This window comes from Leptosomus discolor, chromosome 1 (assembly GCF_034619465.1).
Source record: "Leptosomus discolor isolate bLepDis1 chromosome 1, bLepDis1.hap2, whole genome shotgun sequence".
Lineage (NCBI taxonomy): Eukaryota > Metazoa > Chordata > Aves > Leptosomiformes > Leptosomidae > Leptosomus > Leptosomus discolor.
Window position 1 is genome coordinate 77554565 of NC_141391.1, and position 25211 is coordinate 77579775.

At 43.1% G+C, this 25211-nt stretch overlaps 1 protein-coding gene across 1 annotated transcript; it reads right to left on the reverse strand.

Annotated features, from left to right (window-relative positions):
- Positions 1–1966: 1966 nt before the first annotated feature.
- On the reverse strand, positions 1967–20399 carry MXRA5 (matrix remodeling associated 5). Its single transcript, XM_086476717.1, has 7 exons — positions 20200–20399; positions 17645–17860; positions 15332–15461; positions 14614–15004; positions 6957–11975; positions 5428–6328; positions 1967–3878 (listed from the first exon to the last, which is right to left on the reverse strand). The coding sequence occupies exons 1-7, from the start codon at positions 20397–20399 to the stop codon at positions 1967–1969; spliced, it is 8769 nt and encodes a 2922-aa protein (XP_086332843.1).
- Positions 20400–25211: the final 4812 nt, after the last annotated feature.

A 25211-nucleotide genomic window follows, 5' to 3' on the forward strand; every position in this document is an offset into this window, starting at 1 on the left:
TGCTAAAATGCTGACTTCAGACTTTTTTAAAAGCTGTATTATTATTTAAAATTGTATTACCTTTTTCCAAGAAATACTATAAAATAAAAAAGTGCTAGAATTAAGTTAAAGAACTAAGAACATATCTAATCTGTGACATTTTCAAGGAAAATAGCCAGGTAAGAAAAGACTACATGGGCAATCTAGTTAAAAATCTTGAATACGTGTTCCTTTCTTCATTAACTGCTTTCACAAGCAGCTAAATCCCTGCCACATATTTAGGTACATGCTTCGCCTTGAGCACTGATTTGCTGATTTAGGGCCCAAGCTTTTAAACTATAAAAGAGAAACTAAGACATAATTAAGTGCTATTTAATTAGGCCAGCAACATAACTGCAACTTTCATATATGACTGTACAAACCCCAGCTTTTTAGCTTGCACTAACTTTGTGAAATGTAACTTTTATAAAATATTCTATATCACATAAATTATGCCCCTTGTATCTTCAGCAATGTCATGTCCTTGTCATTTAACTCAACATCCTTGTTCTAATCAAATACTTTTTATTTCAAGTAGCTCAGTTCTGTTTTACTATGATGATAAATATGCAACTGTTTACAATTTTCCTAAACTGGATAAATTTGTGGGGTTAGGAAATCTTTGTTTACAGCTTTTACAAAATGTAAATATTAGAATAACACTTTACATTACTTTCTGTCATGTTTTGATCAACAGTGAAGATTAAAAAAAAAAAGCTTTTATTCTCATCGATTTCTAAAACATGAGCATAAGTTTTATGAACAATCAGAACTAAGAATTCAGGAATATCTCAGAGGATCCATGTTTTAAAGGTGAGTTAACATTTGCAAAATTCTGATTGGAGTCATTTGTTGAAACATGGGCATATTCAGCATCTTTTAGCAATTATTTCTATAGCATTATTGATAAATCTTATTAAAATTATGTAGATTATCCAATAAACCATCCTGAATTGAAATTGTAAATGTTTCCTGAAATATACATAACAGAAATGTTAAGTTTTTATTAGAAAATCACGTTTAGAAATATAAAAGTATGTCTAACACTACATGACTTCTGTTTTTTGACTTATCTTCATACTCTTACTGTTCAGAGTTCCCTATTTTCTCAAAACAAAATGAAAACCACAGTGAATATATTTTTTGGAAAATATTTTTTATTATAAAATGTACAGTATATTGACCTTAATATTATAAAACACTGTAATGTATCAGAGTCTTGTAAAGACCAATAATTTATAAAATGAGACCAATTTAATTGTTACTCTTTCTAGTCTCATAGTCTGATTTAAAAATATATATAAAATATATAATGAATGATTTGACTGTAGCGTCCTTAGTAGTTGGAAAACGTTTGTTCATATTAAGGTAACTAATGTCTGCATGTATTTTTATTAAAATAGATCACTCTTATTTGCTAAGTTAGTCTTTGATTTTGAAGAGCTGATAGAAGAATGAACAGAAAGGTTAGTAATCATATTCTATAAGGCTAGATTATGTAAAAGCGCTGCAGGGTATAAAGAAAATCATGTTTTACTAAAGCACTTCTATCTCTGCAGCTCATTATTAACAGTTAATACTTCTTTGGTACTTTTAAGGTGCTTGTTAGAACAAGGAATAGCTTTGGACTATTGACAAGAATAGAGTACTTTCGGTCCGAGATGCTATTAGATAGCATGAAAAACCACACTACACTGTCTTAACAATTTAAAGACCTTTTCCAACACGTTAGTCTCCTCGGTTTCAATATGCCTACCGCCTCCTTTTATTGCAGGGACTTACTACCATACTGAGTACAAAAGCGATGCACTTTGCATGAAAATAGGATTAATTCCTTTCTTTTCTGCCCTCAGCCTTCCTGGCTTTATTGCAAGCAGTACTTTCCTTGTTGCACTCGCTTGGCAGTGACTTGAACACTAGTATTCAGCCAAAGGCATTTGTTTTAGTGTTAGAATATGTGTATGTAGGTTGTTTTCGAATCACTGCCTAGTATATTTTTAGCAGTGCATTTATAGAAGCCCGCATCCCTTTGAGTAGACTGCTGGATGACTAATGACCCCTGAGGGTGGAGGAATTTGTTTCCATACAGACGGGATTGAGCTCCTGTTGTCAGATGTGATTTGTCTGGTAGCTCCCATGTTATTTCTGCTTTAGGAATCCCAATGGCCATGCAGTTCAGTTTTACTGAATTTCCAGGCCTGGCATAAATGACAGGTGCTGGCTCACTGGTGATCCGGGGAGGATAGGCTATCACAATGACAGGCACACTCATAACAGAAGTGCCATACTCTGTGGACACCTTGCACAGGTAAGTGCCCCTGTCAAATACAGAAGCCTCACGCACCGTCAATGAGCCATTCTCCAGCAGGGAAAAGCGACCGACAGCGTGGGGGGCATCCAGAACCATCCCGTTGGGCAGTGTCCAGGAGATCTGTGCCCGCTGGTTTGACTGGGTGACGCAATGGAGCTGCAGAGTTTCTCCATTGATGATGCTCACCAGGTTGTTGTACTGGTTGCTGATTTCTGGCCTGAGTCCCACCTTCAGGAAGACTACTCGTTCCACATAACCTCCTGGGTTTCTGGCTGTACAGCGGTAAGTCCCAGCATCCCCAGCAGAGAGGCTGCTGATGTGTAAGATTCCATCCCTCTTATGGTAAAATCTGTGCAGACGGCTGCCACTCAGCACTTCAGTGCCATTGGGAAGAATCCAGCTTGTGCTGGGCTTGGGGTTCCCCTGGACTGAGCAGTTCAGATTGATGCTGTGCCCAGCAATGGCAGTGATCCTTTCATTGACAGGGTCTCTGAAGGAGGGTTTCTCCAACTGGTCTGTGATAAGGAGCTGCACGATCAGTCTCGCTTCTCCTCCTTCGTTCCGCGCGATGCATATGAGCTGCACCGCGTCTGTCTGCCTTACCCCTCTGATGTCCAACGTACCATTGCGATGCACGGTGATCCTGTTCCCATAGTAAGGAGCCGGCAGAATTACTCCTTCTGGAAAAGCCCATAAGACCCGTGGAGCAGGGATGCCTTCAGCTTTGCAGTCAATAAGTTTCCGGCTGTCCCTGATGGTTGTCTCCCTCACAGATGTTATTGCACTGGGATGACCATTGATTCTGGGAGGCTGAACATTAACATGGATCCAGACAATTTTCCTATCTTCCCCAGCGCTGTTCCGCACTACGCAAGTATAGTTACCACTGTCAGATCTTTGGGCCTTTTGGATGAGGAGGGTGCCATCCTTATATACCTGGTATTTGTCAGATAGGGCAGGAATGGGCCTGTTGGTTGGGGAGAGCCAGGTCACTTTGGGAGTGGGTTCTCCTTTGGCTTCACATGCTACTGTGACAACATCACCATAGGGTACATTAATAATGACGTATGTTTTGTTCCTGATAGTTGCAGGCTCAGCCACTACTTTGACCCGCACTTTCATCTCATCCTTCCCAACCTGGTTCTCGGCATAGCAGGTGTAGTCCCCTTCCTCTCTCAGTCCAACATCATTGAAATACAGGGTTCCGTTATCAAAGACCACGTATCGCTTCGTCCGGCTGCCGCTGTCATCTGACTGCATGAAGGTATTGATCATGCTGCCATCCGGGAGACCCCAGGAAATCTCAGGATTTGGCAGACCTGTGGCTACACAGTCAACTTTCAGGTCCCCTCCATACTTGACCTTGTGGTTATTCTCATTCTTATGTTCTATTTTTGCTGGTTTCATCATCACATTCACTTTGAGGACCACATAGTCATCCCCAATCTTATTGCGGGCCACACACAAATAGTCTCCTGCATCTTTATCTGTAACTGAACGGACAACCAAAGTCCCATTGCTGAATACTTTGATTCTAGTCTCCAAGCTACTGTAAGGAAAGAAAAAAGAACAGAACATGAGCTACAAAATCACACTTAGGTATTAATTATTGGTGAAAAAAACAACTCCAATACTGAAAAAAAGCAGAGGAGCATTGCTATTGTTAGATAATTAGATGGTCTGAAATATCCAAGATACCCACCACTAAAAAGCAAATGGAAAAAAAAAATTCCACTCACTCGTGACCAAACAATTCTGTTCCATTCAGTGATTTTAATGGTGTTTTTGACTATTAAACAACCATCAAATACCAAATGATTGTAATTTTGACTCTTCTGACTGCATGTACAGCATTCTGTAACACTGAAATATGGGATCTCTGAATGACATACTCCGCACAAGACTATATGGACCACAACTATCGAGTCTGGCACTTGGGTCCTCAGCTAAAAACAAATCAAGATGAGCAACTTCCTCTGGCATCAGGTATAACATTTTAAACCTTTAGAACAATTACAAAGAAGTAAAATATTGCTAAGCTTTTAAATACAGGAAAAAAAGATTTTCAGTGTGCTAAAAAGCTATGATTCCTTTCCACTTCACTATGGAATTGGTATACTGTGGTCAAAAGCAATTTCCTCAGTAGCCTCAGTTTCCCCCCCGAGATCTCCTGTATTTGAAAAACACCCCACAAAAAGATCATGAGGGAAAATGATAAAAAAAACAAACCCAGTACTTTGTTGCTATCACTATGAGGCATAAAACGAATTCTGGATTTTGTGCTGTCTACAGGTTATCTGAACAGGTTTTGTCAATATGAAAAAAAAGATGACTGTGTTCAGCTGTTAAGAAAGTTGTTGACAGTCGTGCATTTTAATTTCAGTAAATTTCTCATCTGTCTATAGCACTCAAAGAGTGATTAACAAATTATTTACAGTTTATTATTTATAGAAATTGTGTTTTCAGCAAAGTCTTAGGACAGTTACTGTAGGTTCGGAGAAGTGATATTTTACTTGATACTGCAAACATTGGCAAAGGTATTGTTTTAGGCATTTATATGCAACTGGGTTTGCATACTTCTTACCTCAACGTAACATTTATTTATACAACGATGTTAAAATGATCATGCTTACTTACATAATTATAAGCTGAATTCTTTGCTCAATATTTACTGTATATAATGATTGGTACAACAGATCGACAAAATTCAGTGACCCTATTTCTCCCGGGGAAAAGCAGGCACCTTAGCCACCCTATGCAGACTAAGCACATTGGAACAAACAGTACACAAGGTGTATATCTTAACTTTTGCCATTGGACTTTGTACTACATCTACAAGTGGCTGTAAAAGACAAATAGTGGCAGCTTATCCTAAACACTTGAAGCTGACTTTTCAAGACTACTATTGTTTTCAAGAAAGTTATTCTAAGTTATGACTTGGCTATCTTTTGGTATAACTTCAAATTCTGCCTTAAGGATTGGGGGCCTCATTCAGAACTCACAGAAGTCAAGAATGAAACTTGTACAGATATGAATGGTCTTTTATCTAAGTTCATCTAAACTGCAATTTAGCTGTGACACCTCCAATAGTAATTTACCTGTGTAGGGAATCAATCATCCTTTTGGAAGGCAATCTCCATAATATCCGAGGCCAGGGGTCACCAGAAGCACTACAGTCCAAATGCAGGACGCTGCCATACGTTACATCTGTCCTCTGAGGAGAGCTCCCAGTGATCTTAGCATTAGTTGCATGCTTCTTCACATGGAGTTGTATTGTTCTCCTGGCAGCTCCCACCATGTTAGCAGCAATGCACTCATAGGTCCCACTGTCCTTGGGGGAGACATTGCGAATATAAAGAGTTCCATTGGGAAAAACAAATAAATTCCCGTTGACAAACTGAGAAGGTCGGATTTGTGTGCCATCAAAGACCACCCAGCGGATGCTGGGAGAAGGTGCTGCTTTGGCAGTGCAGTGGATGTTAATACTGCTGCCAAGGGGCAAGGAAATGTTCTCTTGCTTGTCCTGCTGGATGATGGGTGGTAAGGCTGCAATGTGGAGCCTCACTGCGATGCTGTCAGCTCCTGCAGCATTGCTCGCTACGCATTTGTAAACTCCTCGGTCTGAAAAAGTTGCTTGCTTGATAGACAAAGTTCGATTTTCATGAAGCATTATCCTGCTTTCTGTGGTGGTGACTGTCTGCAAAATCTTCCTGTCTGGGAAAATCCATGAAATATGTGGGCTTGGAGATCCACTAGCCTGACATTCCATTGCTATAGTCTCTCCAAAATACACTGTGACATCTCGATAGCGGGAAAGTAAAATTTTGGGCTGGTAGGCTACAACTGTGAGCACAATGATAATTTTATCTATGCCATGTAGGTTCTGAGCTGTGCACAAATACTGTCCTCGATCCTGAAGTTGAACATTTCGGATAAAGAGGGTACCGTTTTTCCAAACTTCAAACCTTTGTAACCTGGTGTTGGCTGTCATTAAAGCTCCTGCGAAGGTGAGAGGAAAGAAAGAAACAGAAAGGGTTTAAGACATAAGCCATTGTATTGAAAAAGGCTTATGTAAGATTTTAAATTTACTTAACACTAACTACAACTTCAGATGGATCACATGACATCTTCTGGCACTCTCCACAAGTCAAATTAGTCTTTTTTTCTGTTGCAGAACTAACCATACTAGCTTGCAAGCATGTACAGTGTGGGAACTTTTAAGGGCTTTAGGACTTCTCTTACCTTTTTGCAATTTGACTTTTCTTTTTGCTTATGGAGATAACAAGGACATCAATATTCAAGAAGAAATGTTAACAAAACCATACTCACAAGTGTTATCATCATAAATTCTAACTGCTGTGAATATTCAGAGTCGGCTGCTATTTCCTCTTCAAAAATAAACTCATTAAATGGTAGTTTTCTTTTACTACAAGAAATACCGCAGTTATTTTTATCTGTAATGGTTAGTTGCAATTAGTCACATTTTTATCTATAATGATTAAAAGATGTAGGAATTATTATTCAGTGTTTTGGACTATTCCTGCAATCATGTTGCACTTCTATGCAACAACCCAAGTATTTGTACCTTGAAAAACTGTGTGGAAGAACACATTTTTCTCTGTCTTACCTGTAGAGACTTTTGTCCAAGTAATAAAAGGCTTGGGTTCCCCTACTGCATCACAAGGGATAAAAGCATCCGTTTCAGCAAGGATGGATATGCTCTGAGACCCTTTTGTGATAATTTTAGGTCTTTCTCCATGTATCCTGAAATTAGTGGAAGATTGAATTACAGTTAAATTGTGTGGCATAATGCCTCCTTCATGAGGCACAGACAGAACTTTTTGATGACGATGATGGACATTTTTGAAAGGTTGAACTGTAGTGGGTATCTGTGGTTTTGTGTGCTGAGAGAGAAAGGCTGGAGGGGTAATCTTCAAAATCACTGGTGGTGGTGATGTGGTGGTTGTGGCATGTGGCATTGGAGGCATTGGAATAGCTGTAGCTTTCTGTACTGTAATCCTAGTAGGGGACACCTGGGCAACCTTCTTCTCATTTGTGTCTTTTGGCACTAGTTGACTAGGGACCACTGGTTTAGGATGCATACTTAAATGAGGGAATATCCTTGTCCTGTTGAAAAAGAATGGCATTCTGGAACTGGGATAATAGGGGATGCCTTGACTTGGTAGTCTCCCTGCTGTGCCTCTGTTATCTGGAACATAGTTATTTCCAAAAAATCTTGAATTAATATTGTATCTGTTTTGACCCTGATTACCAAACTTGCTTGCAGTGAATGGATTTGTTTTGTGAAATGGAGAGGCTTGTGTTGGGGTAGTTGTTTCTCTCTGAGAGGCAAAATTTTTTTTGTCCTGGATTGTATGTGCTGCATATGCTGTTATCTCTGGTTTGTTTGTATAGTGAAGAGGCTGGTGTGTTACGAAATAGCGAAATGAACCTTGTGTTACAATATATGGAGGCTTCACTGTTCCTCTGATGGGAACATGCTTTGGAGACACAACAGGCACTATTTGGTTTAGGCTTGGTATCATTCCAGCAGGTGGATGAGGAAGGTTTGGGTTTAGCAGTAAACTGTTGTTTGACTTGCTACTGTACGAGTCTTTGAATTGCTCCTCTTTTGACTGTATGCTAATCCTGTTTTGGCTAGCGGAAGGAGTAGGGTCTACATACCGTCTTGAGCTCACAACCATTTTGTCACCATCTGCTTCAAACTGTTTTCCTTCTGGGAACCTTTCTTGATTGAAGACATTACTTTCCTCAGTGGTATAATGAACAGAAGGATGTGAAGTGCTTGAAATGGAAGGGGGAAGAGTAGCAAATTTTATAAATGGAATAAAGGCAGTGGATGTAGTCAGAGACTTTTCAACTGTCTGCAAAGTGGGATCATGATGAAATACATGTGACATAGCTTCCTTTTTATCCAAGGAAGATGGCTTTGTCCCAGTCTGAGAAGCAATAGATTTCTTTGTTTCTGTAAGTAGAAAAGTCTGAGTTTCTGTTGTGCTAAAGGAGGAGGACAAAGTAATCATCCCATGTTGCTGAGGTGGCTCAGTTATTGCTGGTGTTTCTAAAGATACTGTGGGCTTCCATGTCTTCTTTGAAACTGAGAGGTCCTTAAAAACTTCTACTGTGCCAACAGGAATACTTAAGTCAGTCATAGTGGGATATATCAGCTGGAATGTTCCAGCAGTTGTTTCATTAACCACAACTTCTGAGTCATATAGGATAGGCTCTTCTTGAGATTCTGGTTTTGTAGATAGTACCAAGCTGTTCATACGCTCAGGAGAAGTTGTTGTGCTTGATTGTTCTGCCTTACTATCCATAGGTTTGGAATCAGCTTTAATGTCCTTCTCAGATACATTGTCTAATGAGTGATATGTTGGCACTTCACTTTGGTCTGGTGTCAGAGGTGCACTTGATTTTTTCATTGGAACTGAGTCGTGTATAACATATGATGACAAAATCGGGATAGGTGCAGTTACTGAAAGTGCTGAGGTTTCAGGAGCAGTAGAGAGTGTCACAGGTTTTGCTTCAGGTGGAGAAGAAGTAGGCCTAAAGAAGGAAGTTGTGACCACCTCTCTGATTTTGGTAATTTTCTCCAAGACAACTGGATCAGTAACTAATGAAGGAATGAATTCCACATGCTCCTCTTCCTTAGACTGTATTTTGACATTGCTTTTAAGATCAGGGCTTTCAAGAGTTGCAGAAGAAGTTTTGGTCACAGCTTCAACTTCAGGTGTCCTTGGAATGATAGGCATTGCCTCTGTGGTTGAAACAACACGGGGGAAAGGCTTTGGTCTCTGTCGGATTCTGTTTGGCCTCAATCTCCTTCTCCCATAAGGCCTCTTTCTAGCATGCTGAGTAACAAGTAAAGGCATCGTCTTTCTATAGGGAGCTGTTGTTGTGGCCACACTGGTCAAGCTACTGGTGGAAGAAGCAGGTTTTATCCCCTCTGCTGTTTTATGAGGAGCATTAGTACTAAGCAAAATGAATGTGGGATCTGGTTTTGGTGTAGCCAGGTTTCTATGGCCTCCTTCCTGAAAACTCTTTGCATAACTGCTGGACATACTTTCTTGAGTCACTATATTCCTGTGAGTCTCAGGTTCTTCCTTGCTCTGAACCCTGATGGGTGTGACAGCTGGAAAACTTGTACTTAAGTCTGCCATTTTTGTCTGACCTGTGGATACTTCTTTGTGCTGGTGCATCAAGTCATTGCTCTTTTCTGTTACAAATGGAGAAATGGATGAAGAAACAGTAGTAGTGCCTACATAATCTGGTGGGGTGATCTCATCCAACTGAGAAGGTGTTAAAATTATGGTGTCAACACTTATTGAGTCCACTTCATTTAAGTTCACACTTGTCTCCAAGACACTATGAAGATCCACAGTCCGAGATTCAGCTAGGCCAGTGGCATCAAGTGGTAGCTCAGCAAAAGCAGAATTTTCCTCTGATGCAGAAGATATAGCTCTATCTACATTTTCCACTGTGAATGAACTGCTCTGAATATTAGGAAAGTTTGTTACAATTTGTCTGGTTAGATGTTCTTCAGTGACAGCATGGATATTTTCTTTGACTACAACCGAATCATCAGTCCTGACGCCAAGATGCTGCTGGCCTTGTGGCTGCACAGTTGCAGAGACAGGAGTCAAATACGGACGTGATACATCACTTTCTACAGGGTATGAACTTTCAGGTGTTTCTAAAGCCCTATGGTCGAGGAAGGGTTCAGTTTCTGACCTTGTTAATATGGACTGGACTGAAAATGCTTCAGTGTTGTGGGTAACAGTGACTGAGAATGGCTCATCTTCACCCACAGGTGATGCATCAGCAGAGGAATCTACCACCTCAGCTGCTATCTCCGAAGGAGGAGGGCTGGCTACCGGATGAGGGACCGGCGTAATTTTCTGCATGACTGATGGCAGTGCAGTTGTTAAAGAAATGGCTGTAGCTGTTGTTCTAGGAAGATTCTTCCCACGGACCTTTGCCAAAATGTCAGCCCAATGCTGTGGATTAATCTGCTTGCTTGCCACATTAATTCTCCTTCGAGATTCAAATACTCTCCGGCCTTCTGCAACGTTGCTGTCATGGGTTCTATCAGTACTCTTCCAGATCTTCATTTTCCTCCTGCCTTTCTTCCCTTTTTTAATTTGAGCATCTGGCATCTGGTCATTTTTTTGTTTAAAGGATACTTCCCAGTCTTTCAGGCGGTTCTTTCTTTGTGAGAACTCCTCCACCCCTCCTGCCCCTGATCCTTCTCCATCATCTATGATTCGCCCTCTTGCTTTTGACAAACTTTTTGACCCTGGACGCTTTTTTAGTTTTATCCTTTTAAAAGACCTGTCAGACACCATTTTATTTACTGTGACCCTTACAACAAAGTGATCTGATCCCTGCTGATTGACAGCCACACATCTGTAATGGCCACTATCACTGACATGGCTTTTTGGAATAAGCAAAGTACCATTGTCCAGCATATATCCTTTCGAAGAGTTTGATAAATCATTAAGTACCTGGCTGTTTGGAAGAATCCAGCTCAACTGTGGCTCTGGGACGGCAACTGCATTGCACGGCAAAACTATTGGATCTCCCACATTTTTTTCAACTCTCACGACTTCTGAATCAGCTGCCTGAATAGCTGGAGGCTGCACTAGAAGTCTGTAAGCCATTATGTCCATATCATCTCTCACCTGGACAATGCAGTGGTACAAACCACTATCAGTGTAACTCACTGCTTTGATTATTAGCTGGCCACTACTGAGAATAGCAAACCTACTGTCTTTCTGATTAAATGGTGCCTGCAGTTTAGTCCCATCTGGAAAGAGCCACTGAACAGAGGGGCTCTCAGAGGCTTTCACATTGCAGCTCAGATGACACTCTGACCCTTCCACTACACTCTGCGCTGTCCTTGTGCTCTGGTTTTGCTCTATCATTACCCAGCTTCTTTGCTGCCTGGTGTCTTTGGTATGAATTGTCTGAGAAAACACAGTAAAAAAAGATAGCACCACTTTTTTCCCTGTACTCTGGCGCCTGTTTAACTGGATATTTATAAGAGGTTGCATCACCCAGGAAGGCTCAGCCAGTATTTGAGCTTTTACACCTGTATAGTAAAGAGCGTCATAATCTGAGCCTTGCCTGTACCGATAGCTTATTTTAGGCTCTTTGCTGAGCATAAGTTCCCTCTCTAATTTGACAGGTACTTCACTGTAATAAGCTATAAGCTTCCATAGCTTTTCATAGTTTTCTCGATTCATTGGACATTCAAAATCCAGTGAAATTGTAGCATTTATATCAATCTCCTGAGTCTGGATTTGATTCCACTGAATTTTGGTAGAGCCTGTTGGTTTTTTGATTTCACAGTTCAGGTGGACTATGTTGCCATGCTCATCAGTCATATTCAGAGTAATGTTCCATGGAGAGGACTGAAGCTCTTCCAGAGGGAGTTCATAACTCTCACCATCTTCTTCATCTTGAGTACTGCTATTCTGCCTCAGTGAGGACTGAATGACAGGCTTCCTACACGAAATATCTTTTAAGTTTTGAATATCTTCTTTCTGCAGCTGTTTCGGGCTGTTGCACTTAGGACAGAGCTGTCCCCCTTCATAAGCTTTGTCCTTTTTGCATTTTAAAACACCTGCAAGAAAAAAAAGAAAGAAAAAGAAAAAAAGGGAAAATAAAAGATAGGTAAACTGAAGAACTCTGTTCTAGAGTTACAGAAGTCCCAAAACTGTGAAACGGACTGCATTATGGCACATGACACATTAAGGCAAAGCTTTTAAAACAGCAGCTCTTTGTTTTCACAGTCGAATGGGTGCCTGATTCTCAAAGTGACCACAATTTCTTTTGACTTCAATGAGAGGATTGAATACTTCATCCTTCTGAAAATTAGATTCACTGCCTCTGAATAAAATGCCTGGAAATTGAAGTGTTCAGAGCAACATTTTACATTGGTAAAAATCTATGCTGTGTCAAAAAGTCTGCATCTGTACAGTGACAGCCTACCTATCTAACTTGTGAATCTAACGTGAAGAGGACTGGGTCATCCTATCTTTCAAAACTGCAGCAATTACCTGAGAAATGCTAGACTTCCTCATTAAATTATCCAAGGAGCTTTTTATCTTTCTCTGTCCATTTAGAACAGTACTGGCAATAGACAAAACATCCTATTGTAGCTACCAAAATCCGCTGAGTAGCTCCTGCACTCACAAGCTATTCGTCAGCAGCAAAAAAAAAACCCTGAAAATTCCACTTCTTCCCTGACCTCTGAAATAACTGTAAACTCTGTAATGATAAAATAAAAACTAAAACAGAGAAGGAGCACTAAAACAGGAAATGATAGCCTTGACTCCTCTCTTCTACTAATGGCAGAAAGACTTGTCTGCAAACTAACAGTTGTATATTTATTACATTGTTCTGCTCACTAGAATGTCAAATGTCACCTTACATATTTAGTTTGGAAGCATGTTGTAAATACAATATATTCCAGCTATTCTAGGAATAAGTGTCATGCTGATCACTCCCGAGGAATGAGGCATCTTTGAATGAATGAACAATATACGGGTGGGTTATAAGGCAAAATGCTAGCAGAAGGGGAAAAGATTGGCAAAAGTTTATACAATTTTTCAACTGAAAATTATATGCTTTGCCAACCTGACAAATCAATTTTCTTGAGAAGTTCTTACAAATGGAATATTTAACTGAACTAATCTATCACTTGCAGATTCAAATATGATGTTTCAAAGACAAGGAAAGCACGCTTCATGACAGAACTGGCCCACAATCAACTTGGCAGTGGCCACAGTAGTCTGAAGAACTTTAATAACTATCTGGACACAATTTCTGAAGAAGTTAATGTTATAGTTATATAAAGATACAAAATTTGTCTTACATGAAAACAGCATGGATAAATTATCTTTCCAATAATCACTACTGTGTAGTCTAAAAAGGGAATCTAACTGAACAAAAATGCTAACAAGCCGACTCTGCACAAGGAAAGAAAGTTCTTCTAGTATTTCACTGTTATAACTTACAGTGCAACTTAAGTACACTTAATACGCATACTCATTTGGATCAAGGAGATTATATAAGAATATCAAAATGTAAGTTAGTGAAAAGTAATATCAAAGTTATATTCCTCAAGCATCTGTTCAGGCAGGAACACTTACATTATACATTCAAGTATCACACACTCTTAAAAGTATTGTCCTACATCTAAGTGCAAAACTGTGATGAATTACATATTCTATGACCCACCATCATCCACCATACATGCTCCAAATCATTATATAAACCTTGTGACTTTAGCACTCATTTGAGACATCTTCAGTTGCAATCACATGATAATTCCCTCTTAATATTTTAGCAGCAACTCTGGTGAAACACCAGTCCCTCTGGCCTACTATAGTAAGCACTTAGCTACCTGAGATAGGGCATCGGTGAACTGAGATGCTCAAACTGAAAACTGACATTCAAAAAACCCCTCATTTAGTGTATTCCTGATATAGAGGCATTATAAAACTGTTCTGTTTTGTTTGTGTTTTTTTTTTTTCTGCTTCTAGTATTTTGCTTCTGTACATCACCAGAAGTGTTCCAGCCTAAGCAGTGTGATACTTATCCCACATCTAAGCCTGAACAAAGATAGATCAGTTATTCTAGGAAAAAAAATATGCAGGATGGTAGATGTTCTCTGAAAATACTTAAAATAGATTTGCTTCATCACAAAAGGAAGTTGTGGTCAGTGAATAAACACAGACATAAAGGATGCATATTACACGACAACCTTAACACTAATAGTATCAAAGTTAAAAGACTCATCCAGGAATTTGGAAACCTGCTTTCCATTCCTTCCTTGGCCAAACAAGTTCAAATCCAATGTTCCCACTGCCCATGAGAGCACGCAGTTACTAGCTGTGTTTGTTGAGGACAACTGCCAGCCCTTGGTCAAAGGTGTACCGCTGTGCAAAGGAACACACTAATGGATTATAACCTATCTCCTCCTTCCAATTATAAACTTACCATCACTTTTTCCACCTCAAATGTAACAGCTAATTCCTTTGCTGTTGAATACAAATTTTTAGCTAGTGACACACAACTGCTTCTTACACTGTTTTTTAAATACATGCACTTATTGAATGGTAAGGGAACATAATAATGCACATAGACATCATGGACGTAATAATACTTAGGAAATAACAAAACCCTCCATATGTAGAACAGAAAAAAAAATAATCTAACATTATGAGTTGAAGGAGCAACGTTATTTTCGCTCTTACCTCCAGAAACTTCATTCCATTCAAGGAGCCACTTTAAACTGCAGTCACAGGCCCACGGATTCCCATGAAGGTAAAGATTTTCCAGCAGCGGCATGCCTTGAAACATCCCTGCAGGCAAGGTCCTAAGAGCATTTTCAGATAGGTAGAGATGTCTTATTGTTGACAGTTTGAAGTAATCAAGGACCATAAATGTTGAAAAGGTGTTGGGGTGAAGCTGCTGGAGCAAATTTCCTTCTAAGTGGACCAGTCTCAGAGAAGTTAATCCACTAAAAGCATTTGGATGGATAAACTCAATTCTGTTGTGGTCCATGTGCAGTCTCATTAAGCTTGAAAGTCCTTGGAGAGTCTGGTCAGTTATGACTTTCAATTTATTGTAACTAATTTTGAAAACCTAAAAAAAAAAAAAAAGAGTAAAAGAGATTAATTTTGTTTTTTGATCTAAATCCAAACACAATAGCATGCAAGCAGAAGTTTTACTCCCACACTCAAATACTCTTTGCACCACTGAAAAATGAAATGCCGGTCAAAGAGGGAGAATACAACTGGGTATTAGCCGGCATTATCAAGTATGACATAGGCATAGCTAATAGTTCTCCAGTGCATTTGGGGGAAAATGCTATCCTAATCCTAAGAAAGACATTAAAAAAAATGCTTATTTTTGTCTTCTGTTATTCATGGAAGTTAGAATTTATGAAATGTAGAAAGACCTGAGCATTACCTGTAGAGACACGAGATCTTTCAGAGCACCATTAGGTATATTCTGAATGTCATTTCCATGTATCATGAGCAATTCCAGTTTTGTAAGCCCTGCAAAGGAGTTTTCGTATATAGACTGTATACTGTTAAACCTGGAAAAAAATCACACGTGCAATTACATTTTATGCACCGACTGTCATGGACTGCAAATGTAAAATTAGTATAACTTCCAGGAAAAATTGGAGGGATCTTAATGCATTGTCAAAAGGCCAGAAGTTACTGAAACATTTTTACAAGGCCAAGTATACTTAGTTCATGTTTACATTAAGATTTCTTTTAACTCAATTTGTGGCACTTTAGCCATAATTTAGGAGTAAGAGTAATAAATAGGCGTTTAAGTTCTAATAGTTGTCAGTATGTTTTTCCATGCAGCTCAGTTTATGGAATGGTAATAAATTAATGGCTTGTAGCCAACCAATGATGCTATGGAGCCTGGCAAAGCAGACAGGCTGCAGTGTTCCTAAACCAGCACATACACAATAAATGAATAGATTTGAGAGAGGACATTAAAAACAGGTATCTCTGAAACAGCACGAGAAGCAGGAAGTCACATCCTGCTTCACTTACTGTTACAACATATAACTGGCTACGTCAACTAATTACATAAGATCTAGGAATTGACATTCCAATTATATCATTTGAGCCTAGAAACTCCTTTTAGAGAAGGAATACAGAAAATCTACTTTTTGAAAATGATTCAAATTCACTTTGGACAAATAAATCAGGTTTTACTTGCCAATATGGAAGTCTTAAGTTTGGCTGCTTAGCTCTACATTTGGGTTTTCCATATGTAGACATAAAATTAAATGTATGAGCTAATCTGGGCATGAAGTCCCTAAATGAAGCATGGAATTTTAAAGATTTTTCCTATTTTTATAACACTTTCTAGAAAGGAAGGGAAGAGACAGCGAGGAATTAAAATACTTTGAATATGGAGGAAATAGGTTTAGATCCTCACCATGTTATCTATCCGAAGATTCTGAATTTGCTAAAAATTTAGACTACTGTTTTGATATTTTTAGACTTACTACAGATCTACTAGGCTTATAACAGTCATCATATCAAAATTGCTTATTTCAACATCACTTCTTCTAAAAAATATGAACTTCTCTAAATAATTTTTTTTTCCTAAATTATTTCCAGTTAGGAAAGTAATCTTTACCTTCTAAATATATAGCATCTTAAAATAGAAATATGGTAAAAGCTCTTTTCCAAAACGAAAGAAATGCAACAGATAGTTAAGACTGTTTCTTCCTGGGAAAGGACATAGCTCAGAAAACGTCGTTTGTAGTGATGAAATACAAAGATAGGGAAGGGCTTTTATGCTAGCAGTATCAGATAACGTACTTTTATTAGAAAACAGTCAAAATGCCTATGTAACTTAGAAGCCTACATCTCATTTTCAAAAGCAATTTAGGGACAGAATTTGTCATAGAATGTTGACATACAGGGGAGAGTCGACTGTGAATATGTGTGTGTGGGGAGAGGAAGGCATTTTTAACTCAAAAATGGCATGACAGACTGCTGTAACATAGATTTACTGAGTACAAGGCCATTTTAAGACTAAAATTAGGCTTTAGGTTGATAAAGTGCTGGTGGATAGATATTTTAACTATGGAGAAGCAAAAAAACCCCAGGGTCCCTACTGTTACTCTTGCATGACCAGTTGCAGCTACAGGCCTTGAGGTGGTCAGGGTGCATTCATACCAGGTAGTGAGGCAGCTCTGGCATCAAGCAGAAAAGGACTGTGACTCTTGCACCATGCTATGTCACATAATGACCCTACACAGCATTTCTGTGATATGCAGCCTGGCAACTGTCCTGCTTGCTTGTCTCACAGTCTGACAGATAGATTTGAGTTGGCAATACCCTGGCAAGGGAAAGTGAGTTGGAGCCTGAGCAATCGCTCCCCAAAACACTGAAGTCTGCACTTAAGTTCCTTGAAAAAAAAAACCAACCAAACAAAAAAGAACCTGAAAGGCAATGGAATAACTTTGGGTTTACTGTTTGCTTTAAGATACACTATATCTCATTGTTGTCCAAAATTCTACCTGTCTATATTATAAAGTTTTACTCTTACTGTATTTTTTTACATCAGGTACAAAGTTCAACATCGTAGAATGTAGAACATAGTAGACATTCCATAGCAGGTTTAATTCAACGTGGTTTTTAATACACTATAAAATGTCCTATTTGCCAAGAAGAACTGACACCACTTTATGAATATTTATTTGAAAATAATAGTAACCGTTTTGCTACAAACTGCCATACAAACCCAAAATTGATTCTCTCCACATGCTTCGGAATCCCTGCCGGCACGGCTGCTAAGGACCGAAAGGTGCAGTGGACCTCGGTGGGGAGGTAGCAGGCGCAGGGCTGGGGGCAGCCGCGGGCTCCCGGCGGCAGCCCCAGCCCCACGATCAGCACCACGGAGAGCGCCGCCGCCGCCGCCCGCTCCCCCATCTTGTCGCCTCCCCTCGCCTGGCTCCTCCTGGGTGGGGTGGGGGCGAGAAAGAGAGAAGAAACGGTGATTTATTTATTTTTTTGTTAAATATCCTTTTAAAAAGCTTTATATACCTAGCGATGCTCTGCAGCGTCCCAGAAGGTCTCCAGACAATCAACGAAAAGAGGCTGTCTTTCTTACACGCCATTTGCTACTTCGGAGTTCACTTTCCTCCCGTGATTCACTTCTACTAAACATCTATTCTACTAAAGTTACGCTGTCTCCCTATGGTAACAAACGTTGTAGGTTTGCTCTATACGTCAAGGGTACTACTCATCTCACCTAAAACTTAGAAAACTTCAAGGGAAGCATCTAGTTCAAGCAAATTGCCAAGGCTCCCTCTACAGTCAATGAAAGAAAAAAAGCTACCCGTATTTGCTTGAAGATGAGTAATATCAGGTATTTACCCCGTCAGAAAGACGTTAGAAATCGTACAGTTCAGCCTCCTTAGGTCCCTATTTAGCTACCTCACCTAGCCCAGATGCCTAAGTTTTAGACAGGCTACTAACCTCCCGGAGGGAAAATCTGGCTGAACGAACCCCATTCATGGGAAATAGGGTCATTGAGAGAGAAAGTGAGTGAAAGAAAGAACCGGTTGGCCATAGATCCGGACTCTGTCATCCTTTGCCACACACCACTGCACGATGTCGGTCCTGCTTTTACACTGTAATCTTATCCAAACAGGAGCTATGAATGGTCAGAATTGACAAAACTTGACAATTTATTTAGAAGCAGAAGTACAGACCTCAGGGGAAATGTAAGCAAGAAAGTTTATATTTATGGTCTTGCCTCGTCTATCAACACTCGAGTTCAGTTGTCCAGAACTAAATCTGAGTGGCTAGACCCGTGGAGAGTCATTTAACAATGCACACTGTGCTAGAACAGACAAGTAAACACAACTGTTACTGACTTTGAGCACCAACCATTTCTGAAAATAAAATAATTTATGTAGAAGTCTAATTACAGACTAAGCCACCTAACTCTGGAGAAATGACTTTGAAACATCCCCATTCTTATCCCCATCAGCAGAAGAATTTGAAAGCTCTTCAGATGAAAGCCATACAAGAATGCAGGCCACTATTAGTAACAGAAATGTAGTGCTCCTGCTCTTTTACGGCCGTCTGACAACGATGGAAAGGCATTCCGCTCTATCAGCTATTATTAGTTCCATTAGTTACCGCTTTTAGTATAAAAGTCAGATTTCTCAGCTCTGCTAGCAACAGGACACACTTTTTTTTTTTTTTTTTTTTCTCAGACTGTCATGTGCAAACCATTACGGTTCAAAGGAGAGGCTCATCGGGACAGGGAGGTTTCTCAAATATCTGTGGTCAAGTTAACGAGACGTTTACCATTCTTTACAAGACAAATAGCTTTTAATTTGTTTAAGAATATTCCGGTGCTGTTTTCGTTAATGCTCTCTTTAATGAAAACTCCCTTTAAAAAACATCTGACCCATCTTGACTCCCTTTGGGAGGGGGCACCGTATGTCCCGACAGGAGATGCTCGCCGAGGTTAGGAGGGAATTATTGCCTTGTGGGGGGCTGGGAGAGAGCCGCCCAGAGGGACTTCTCCGTGCTTTGCCCGCGGGTGAGAAGCAACGATGGCCGGGCACGGGGCCTTCCACACCCAGCCACAGCTGCTCTTCCAGAGGTTTGGCTGGAGAAACACCGCGACCCGCGGGAACCGGGCAAGACCGCCCCGCCCCGCCGCCTGGGGGCGCTCTCGAGTGCCCTCCCCGCCCTCTCCTCCTCCGCGCCGCCCGCCATTGACTGCCTCCACCGCCGCCGCGCAGCCCGTCAGCCAACGGGCCGCGGCTCCGCCACCGCCGTTTGGGGCGCGGCTGCGGAGGGTCGGGCGGCGGCCTGCCGGGGGGGCGGGGCGCGGGGCGGGGCCTCGCCGCTGCCCGCACGGCTCCTTGGTGGGGACCGCGCCTGCCCCGCGGAGAGGTTGGGGGGGGGAGGGGGGCGGGGGTCCCGCGCAGTGCTGCCCCTCCCGCCGGGCCGGGCCGTGAGCCAGCCGCGGTCGTGCTAGAGCGGGCTGGGGGGAGGGGGGGGGGGGGCCCGCTGTTTCCCCCCGCCCCGTTTCTTTTTACCGTACCGGAGGGCAGATGCTTCCCGTTAGGGAAGAATGTCCCCGCCGGGCTGTGCAACGGGAGCGGGCGCCGACACACGGCGACACGGCCCGCAAGGCGCCCGCCCCGCTGCCAGCCAGGCAGCGGCGCCGCTCAAACCCCCCTCCGCCCCTCCTCCCGCGCAGCCCCCACCCCAAACCACCCCCCACCCAACCGGGCACCAGCGGCCGCCACCGGCCGTGCGCGGGCTCCTTACCTGCAGCCGGGGGCGGCGGCTTCAGCAGGCGCTGCCCGCCGGTCCCATGCCCCCGGGGGGCTGCGGGCGGGCGGCGGCGCGGGGCGGCGCGGCGGGCGGGCGGCGGCTACCTGGCTCCCGGCCTCCCCTCCGGCACCGGCTGGCCGAGGCTCATCGCAGCCCGCGGCTGCCCGCCTCGACGCCGCCTTAGGACTCCTCATGGCCCGTCATCCCGCCGGATCCGCCGCCCTGCTTGGGTCCCCCCGACTAAGCATAAGCGGTGCGCGGCAGCCGGGCAGGACACACCGTCTGGGGCGCTGGGTTTTTAACTACGGCTACCGCCTCCGAGCGCTCCCCTTCCCCGGGTGCCCCGCGTCCCCGCGGAAAGCCGGGGCTCCGCAATCCCTCAGCCCCAACGGGAGCTGAGCGCGTCGCTCCGGGCGCTGCGGGAGCTCCGTGGGCGAGCGGGCGGGTGGGCGATGCCGGCGGCTCCCCGCCGCTTGCCGGGCTGCCAGCCTCCCGCCTCCCGCCGCGGCATGGGGACGAGGGGCGCGGGGTGCCGGGGCGCCGCGCTCCGCCGCTCCGCCCGCCTCCCCGCGCTGTGCAGGGGGAGGGCGCGGCGGAGCGGCTCCTCTTGCGGGGTGGGCGGCCCCTCCCGGAGGGGGGGGGGGGGGGGGGCGGGGGGGCTGCGGGCGGGCCCGCGCCGGGGGGCGGGGGGAGGTGGGCACTGGAGGCGGCGGGGCGGCCGCGGGAGCTGCGACCGCAGAGGGGTAGGTCGAGCCCACGTCTGGGTCGGGGAGCTGAAGCTCACGGAAAGTTTGTTTCTGGGACCTGGGCGGATCCAGCACGCTTGAAACTCTCGGGTGTGCAGCTCCTCGCGTTGTGCGCTCACATGCACGCACAGAGTCCAGCATATAACTCCCAAACTGGGCCAACCAGTCTGGATTTCTTCTTCTTCGCATAGTGATATAGGTGTCCCATCACAACACAAAGAACCAACCCCTCCACGATCCTTAGTGCCCGCTGGCGCGATACAGAGATCTGTATCTGGTCTGTATGTGAGAGTTTGATCTCCTGCATCACTGAACCATTGAATCATTGCACTCAAGGAGAGCCGCTCAGATAAATGTGTGTGGACAGAAAAATCCCAAAACTGGAATGTAAAGGCAATGGCAGTGATACAGGAAAAGGCAACAACTCGTAACAAAATCAGACTGAATGTAGACTCAGTCATAAATTACCTTTTATCTTTAAAATCCACCAGAGAAGCAAACTTCAATTTAGAATCATTAAATCGTTAGCATCCCTCTCTTCAGTTTCCTTCCTGTATTAGCAATTTTTCCAGTACACAAAAGTAAGCCTACTTCTGGTTCCGTGAAAAATGCATCATTCAGATGTTCCACAGAAGACTATACACTATCATCTGCTTACTTCCACTGTGTGGTTTTCGGACACACATAGTTTTCTGTTCTCTAGATAGCCAGTATGGCAGCTACCCTCCTCTGCTCTAGAAAAACAGAGACATTACTTAGTTTTTCAAGACACAAAAGAATTACAGAATTCAGTCTAGATCCATCTTAAGCCATAAGAATCCCTCTGAGTTTTGGCATGGATCTTTCAAATTCCACCTCTAAGGTAAGTAAACACAGCAAATGGCATGACGCTGTAGACTGTAAAGCTGTGGCAAGTGTATCACCAAATTAATAGAAAGAATCACAATCTGAGTTAATGAACCATCTCTGACTTTGAAACCTGTAAGTGGTGTGGTTAGCGAGAAAGCTGAGGGGGGAGAAACCTCTTCAACTGTTAGCAATAAGCTGTTGTCAGCATCAGAATCTGGACAAATCATATCTTCCAAATGCACTGATATAGATTCAGTTTCAGAAAAAAGCTCGTATCCATGCTTCTAGCTGCAGAATTTCTTTTGTGTCATGGTTTAACCCCAGCCGTCAGCTCCATTCCACACAGGCGCTCGCTCACTCCTCCACAGTGTGAAGTGGGAGAGAATCGGAAAGGTAAAGCTTAGAAAACTCATGGGTTGAGATAAAGACAGTTTAATGGGTAAAGCAACAGCTACGCTCACAAGCAAAGCAAAACAAGGAATTCATTCACCACTCTCCATCGGCAGGCAGGAGTTCAGCCATCTCCAGGACAGCAGGGCTCCATCATGCGTAACGGTGACTTGGGAAGACAAACGCCATCACTTCAAGCATCCTCCCCTCTTCTTCCCCAGCTTTATATACTGAGCATGACGTCATATGGTATGGAACATCCCTTTGGTCAGTTGGGGTCAGCTATCCCAGCTGTGTCCCCTCCCAACTCCTCATGCACCCCCAGCCTGCTTGCTGGTGGGGTGAGAAGCAGAAAAGGCCTTGACTGTGTGCAAGCCCTGATCAACAATAACTAAAACATCCCTATGTTATCAGCACTGCTTTGGTCACAAATCCAAAACACAGCCCCATACAGGCTGCTATGAAGAAAATTAACTCCACCCCTGCCAAAACCAGTACATTTTGAAAAAAAAGTTTTCACAGAATCATAGAATAGTTTGGGCTGGAAGGGACCTTTAAAGGCCACCTAGTCCAACCCCCCTGCAGTGAGTAGGGGCATCTTTAGCTAAAGCAGGTTGCTCGGAGCCCTGTCCAACCCGACCTGGAATGTTTCCAGGGATGAGGCTTCTACCACCTCTCTGGGCAGCCTGTCCCAGTGTTTCACCACTCTCATTGTAAAAAATTTCTTCCCTATATCTAGTCTAAATCTGCCTTCCTTTAGAATCATAGAATCATTAGGTTGGAATAGACCTCTAAGATCATCAAGTCCTACTGTTGACCTAATACCACCATGCCTGCTAAACCACGTCTACAAGCGCTACATCAACACGTTTTTTGAGCATCTCCAGGGATGGTGACTCCACCACTTCCCTGGGCAGCCTGTTCCAATGTTTGACTATTCTTTTGGTAAAGAAATTTTTCCTAATGTCCAATCCAAAAGATTTTATGTAGTGGATAGGGACATGCAGAGCAAATAAATGGTGAAGGTAATCATCCATGTCATCCATTTCAGCTGCGGTACCTGCTGCTTATACTGTGTTACAAAAGGGTAGGAAAAAGCCTCAAAGAACAGGGGAAACAGCAGAAATACCAGGGAACTGTAGGAAGCACCAAGTGAGTTTCTGATACAGCCATTTCTGAAAGACAGTGTGAAGATATAAGGCTGTTCACATGAACAAGAACCTGTGTGTTGTAAGAGGGTGATGGTAGCAAACTAGTGATGAGCTTTTTGACAAGGCTGGGAGGCAGTGAAGGGGAAATCAAGGATGACAGTTTGAGAAAGGGTATTATTAGAGAGAGCTATCTTTCTTGTTTTCACTGTCCTTCATTAACTGCGAAATGCCTTGACTTTGTTCAAATCTGCAGTGTTTGAGGGAAATTTCCATCTCTATCACTAGCCTTGAGGTTAGTTAGCTCACAGCCTTAGAAAGATATCTTCTCTGCTTGATAAGACCCAAAATCAAAGTAGGATTTTGGCAACCTATTAGAATCATAGAATTGTTTAGGTTGGAAAAAACTTTTAAAAATCATCAAGTCTGACCATTAACCTAACACTGCCCATCTATCACTAAGCCATGTCCCCAGGCACCACATCTACACGTCTCTATAATACCTCCAGGGATGGTGACTCCACCACTTGCCTGGGCAGCCTGTTCCAAAGTTTGACCACTCTTTCAGTAAAGAAATTTTTCCTACTGCCCAATCTAAACCGCCCCTTGCACAGCTTGAGGCCATTTCCTCTTGTCCTATCACTTGTTACTTGGGAGAAGAGACTGACCCCCACCTCGCTACAACCTCCTTTCAGGTAGCTGTAGAGAGCAGTGAGGTCTCCCTTCAGCCTCCTCTTCTCCAGACTAAACAATATCAGTTCCCTCAGCCACTTCTCATCAGACCTGTTCTCCAGACCCTTCACCAGCTTCGTTGCCCTTCTCTGGACATGCTCCAGCACCTCAATGTCCTTCTTGCAGTGAGGGGCCCAAACCTGCATGTAGTATTCGAGGTGTGTCCTCACCAGTGCCGAGCGCAGGGGCACGATCCCTTCCATACTCCTGCTGGCCACACTATGTCTGATACAGCCCAGGGTGCTGTTGGCCTTCTTGGCCACCTGGGCACGCTGCTGGCTCATGTCCAGCCAGCTGTCGACCAGCATCCCCAGGTCCTTTTGTGCTGGGCAGCTTTCCAGCCACTCCTCCCCAAGCCTGTAGCACTGCATGGGGCTGTGGTGACCCAAGTGCAGAACCCGACACTTGGCCTTGTTCAACCTCATCCAGTTGGCTTTGGCCCATCGATCCAGCCTGTCCAGATCCCTCTGCAGAGCGTTCCTACCCTTGAGCAGATCAACACTCCCACCCCATTTAGTGTCATCTGCAAACTTACTGAGGGAGCACTCAATCCCCTTGTCCAGAATGTTGATAAAGATACTAAACAGAACTGTCCCCAATACTGAGCCCTGGGGAACACCAATTATAACCAGCTGCCAACTGGATTGAACTCCATTCACCACCACTCTTTGGGCTCAGCCATCCATCTGATTTTTTATCCAGTGAAGACTGCACTCATCCAAACCATAAGCAGCCAGTTTCTCCAGGAGAATGCTGTGGGAAATGCTGTCAAAGGCTTTACTACAGTCCAGGTAAACAATATCCACAGCCTTTCCCTCTTCCAGTAAGCGAGTCACCTTGACATAGAAGATCAGGTTAATAAAACAGGACCTCCCTTTCATAAACTCATGCTGACTGGGTCTGATCACCTGGTTGTGCTGTACATACTGCGTCGTGGTACTCAAGATGATGCTCCATAACTTTCCCTGGCAACTAGGCCTGACTGACAGTCCCATAGCAGCCTATTGTAGTACTGCTGCTCTTGCAGGGATGAAATTTTGGGTTTCCTAGGAACAAGATGTCTTGCCCAACTTCTCTTGCCAAATTATTTTTGACAGTTTGGATCAAGGAGACCAAATCAAGGACTGAAACAAAGCTCAGC

What these genes read in the sequence shown, in the direction of transcription:
- MXRA5 (XM_086476717.1), bottom strand. Translation starts at nt 20,399, where the DNA reads ATGAGGAGTCCTAAGGCGGCGTCGAGGCGGGCAGCCGCGGGCTGCGAT. An exon ending in AAGATCTCGTGTCTCTACAG is followed by an intron (nt 15,005 to 15,331) that starts GTAATGCTCAGG and finishes TTTTTTTTTTAG; the next exon opens with GTTTTCAAAATTAGTTACAA. An exon ending in ATGGAATGAAGTTTCTGGAG is followed by an intron (nt 11,976 to 14,613) that starts GTAAGAGCGAAA and finishes TTTTTCTTGCAG; the next exon opens with GTGTTTTAAAATGCAAAAAG.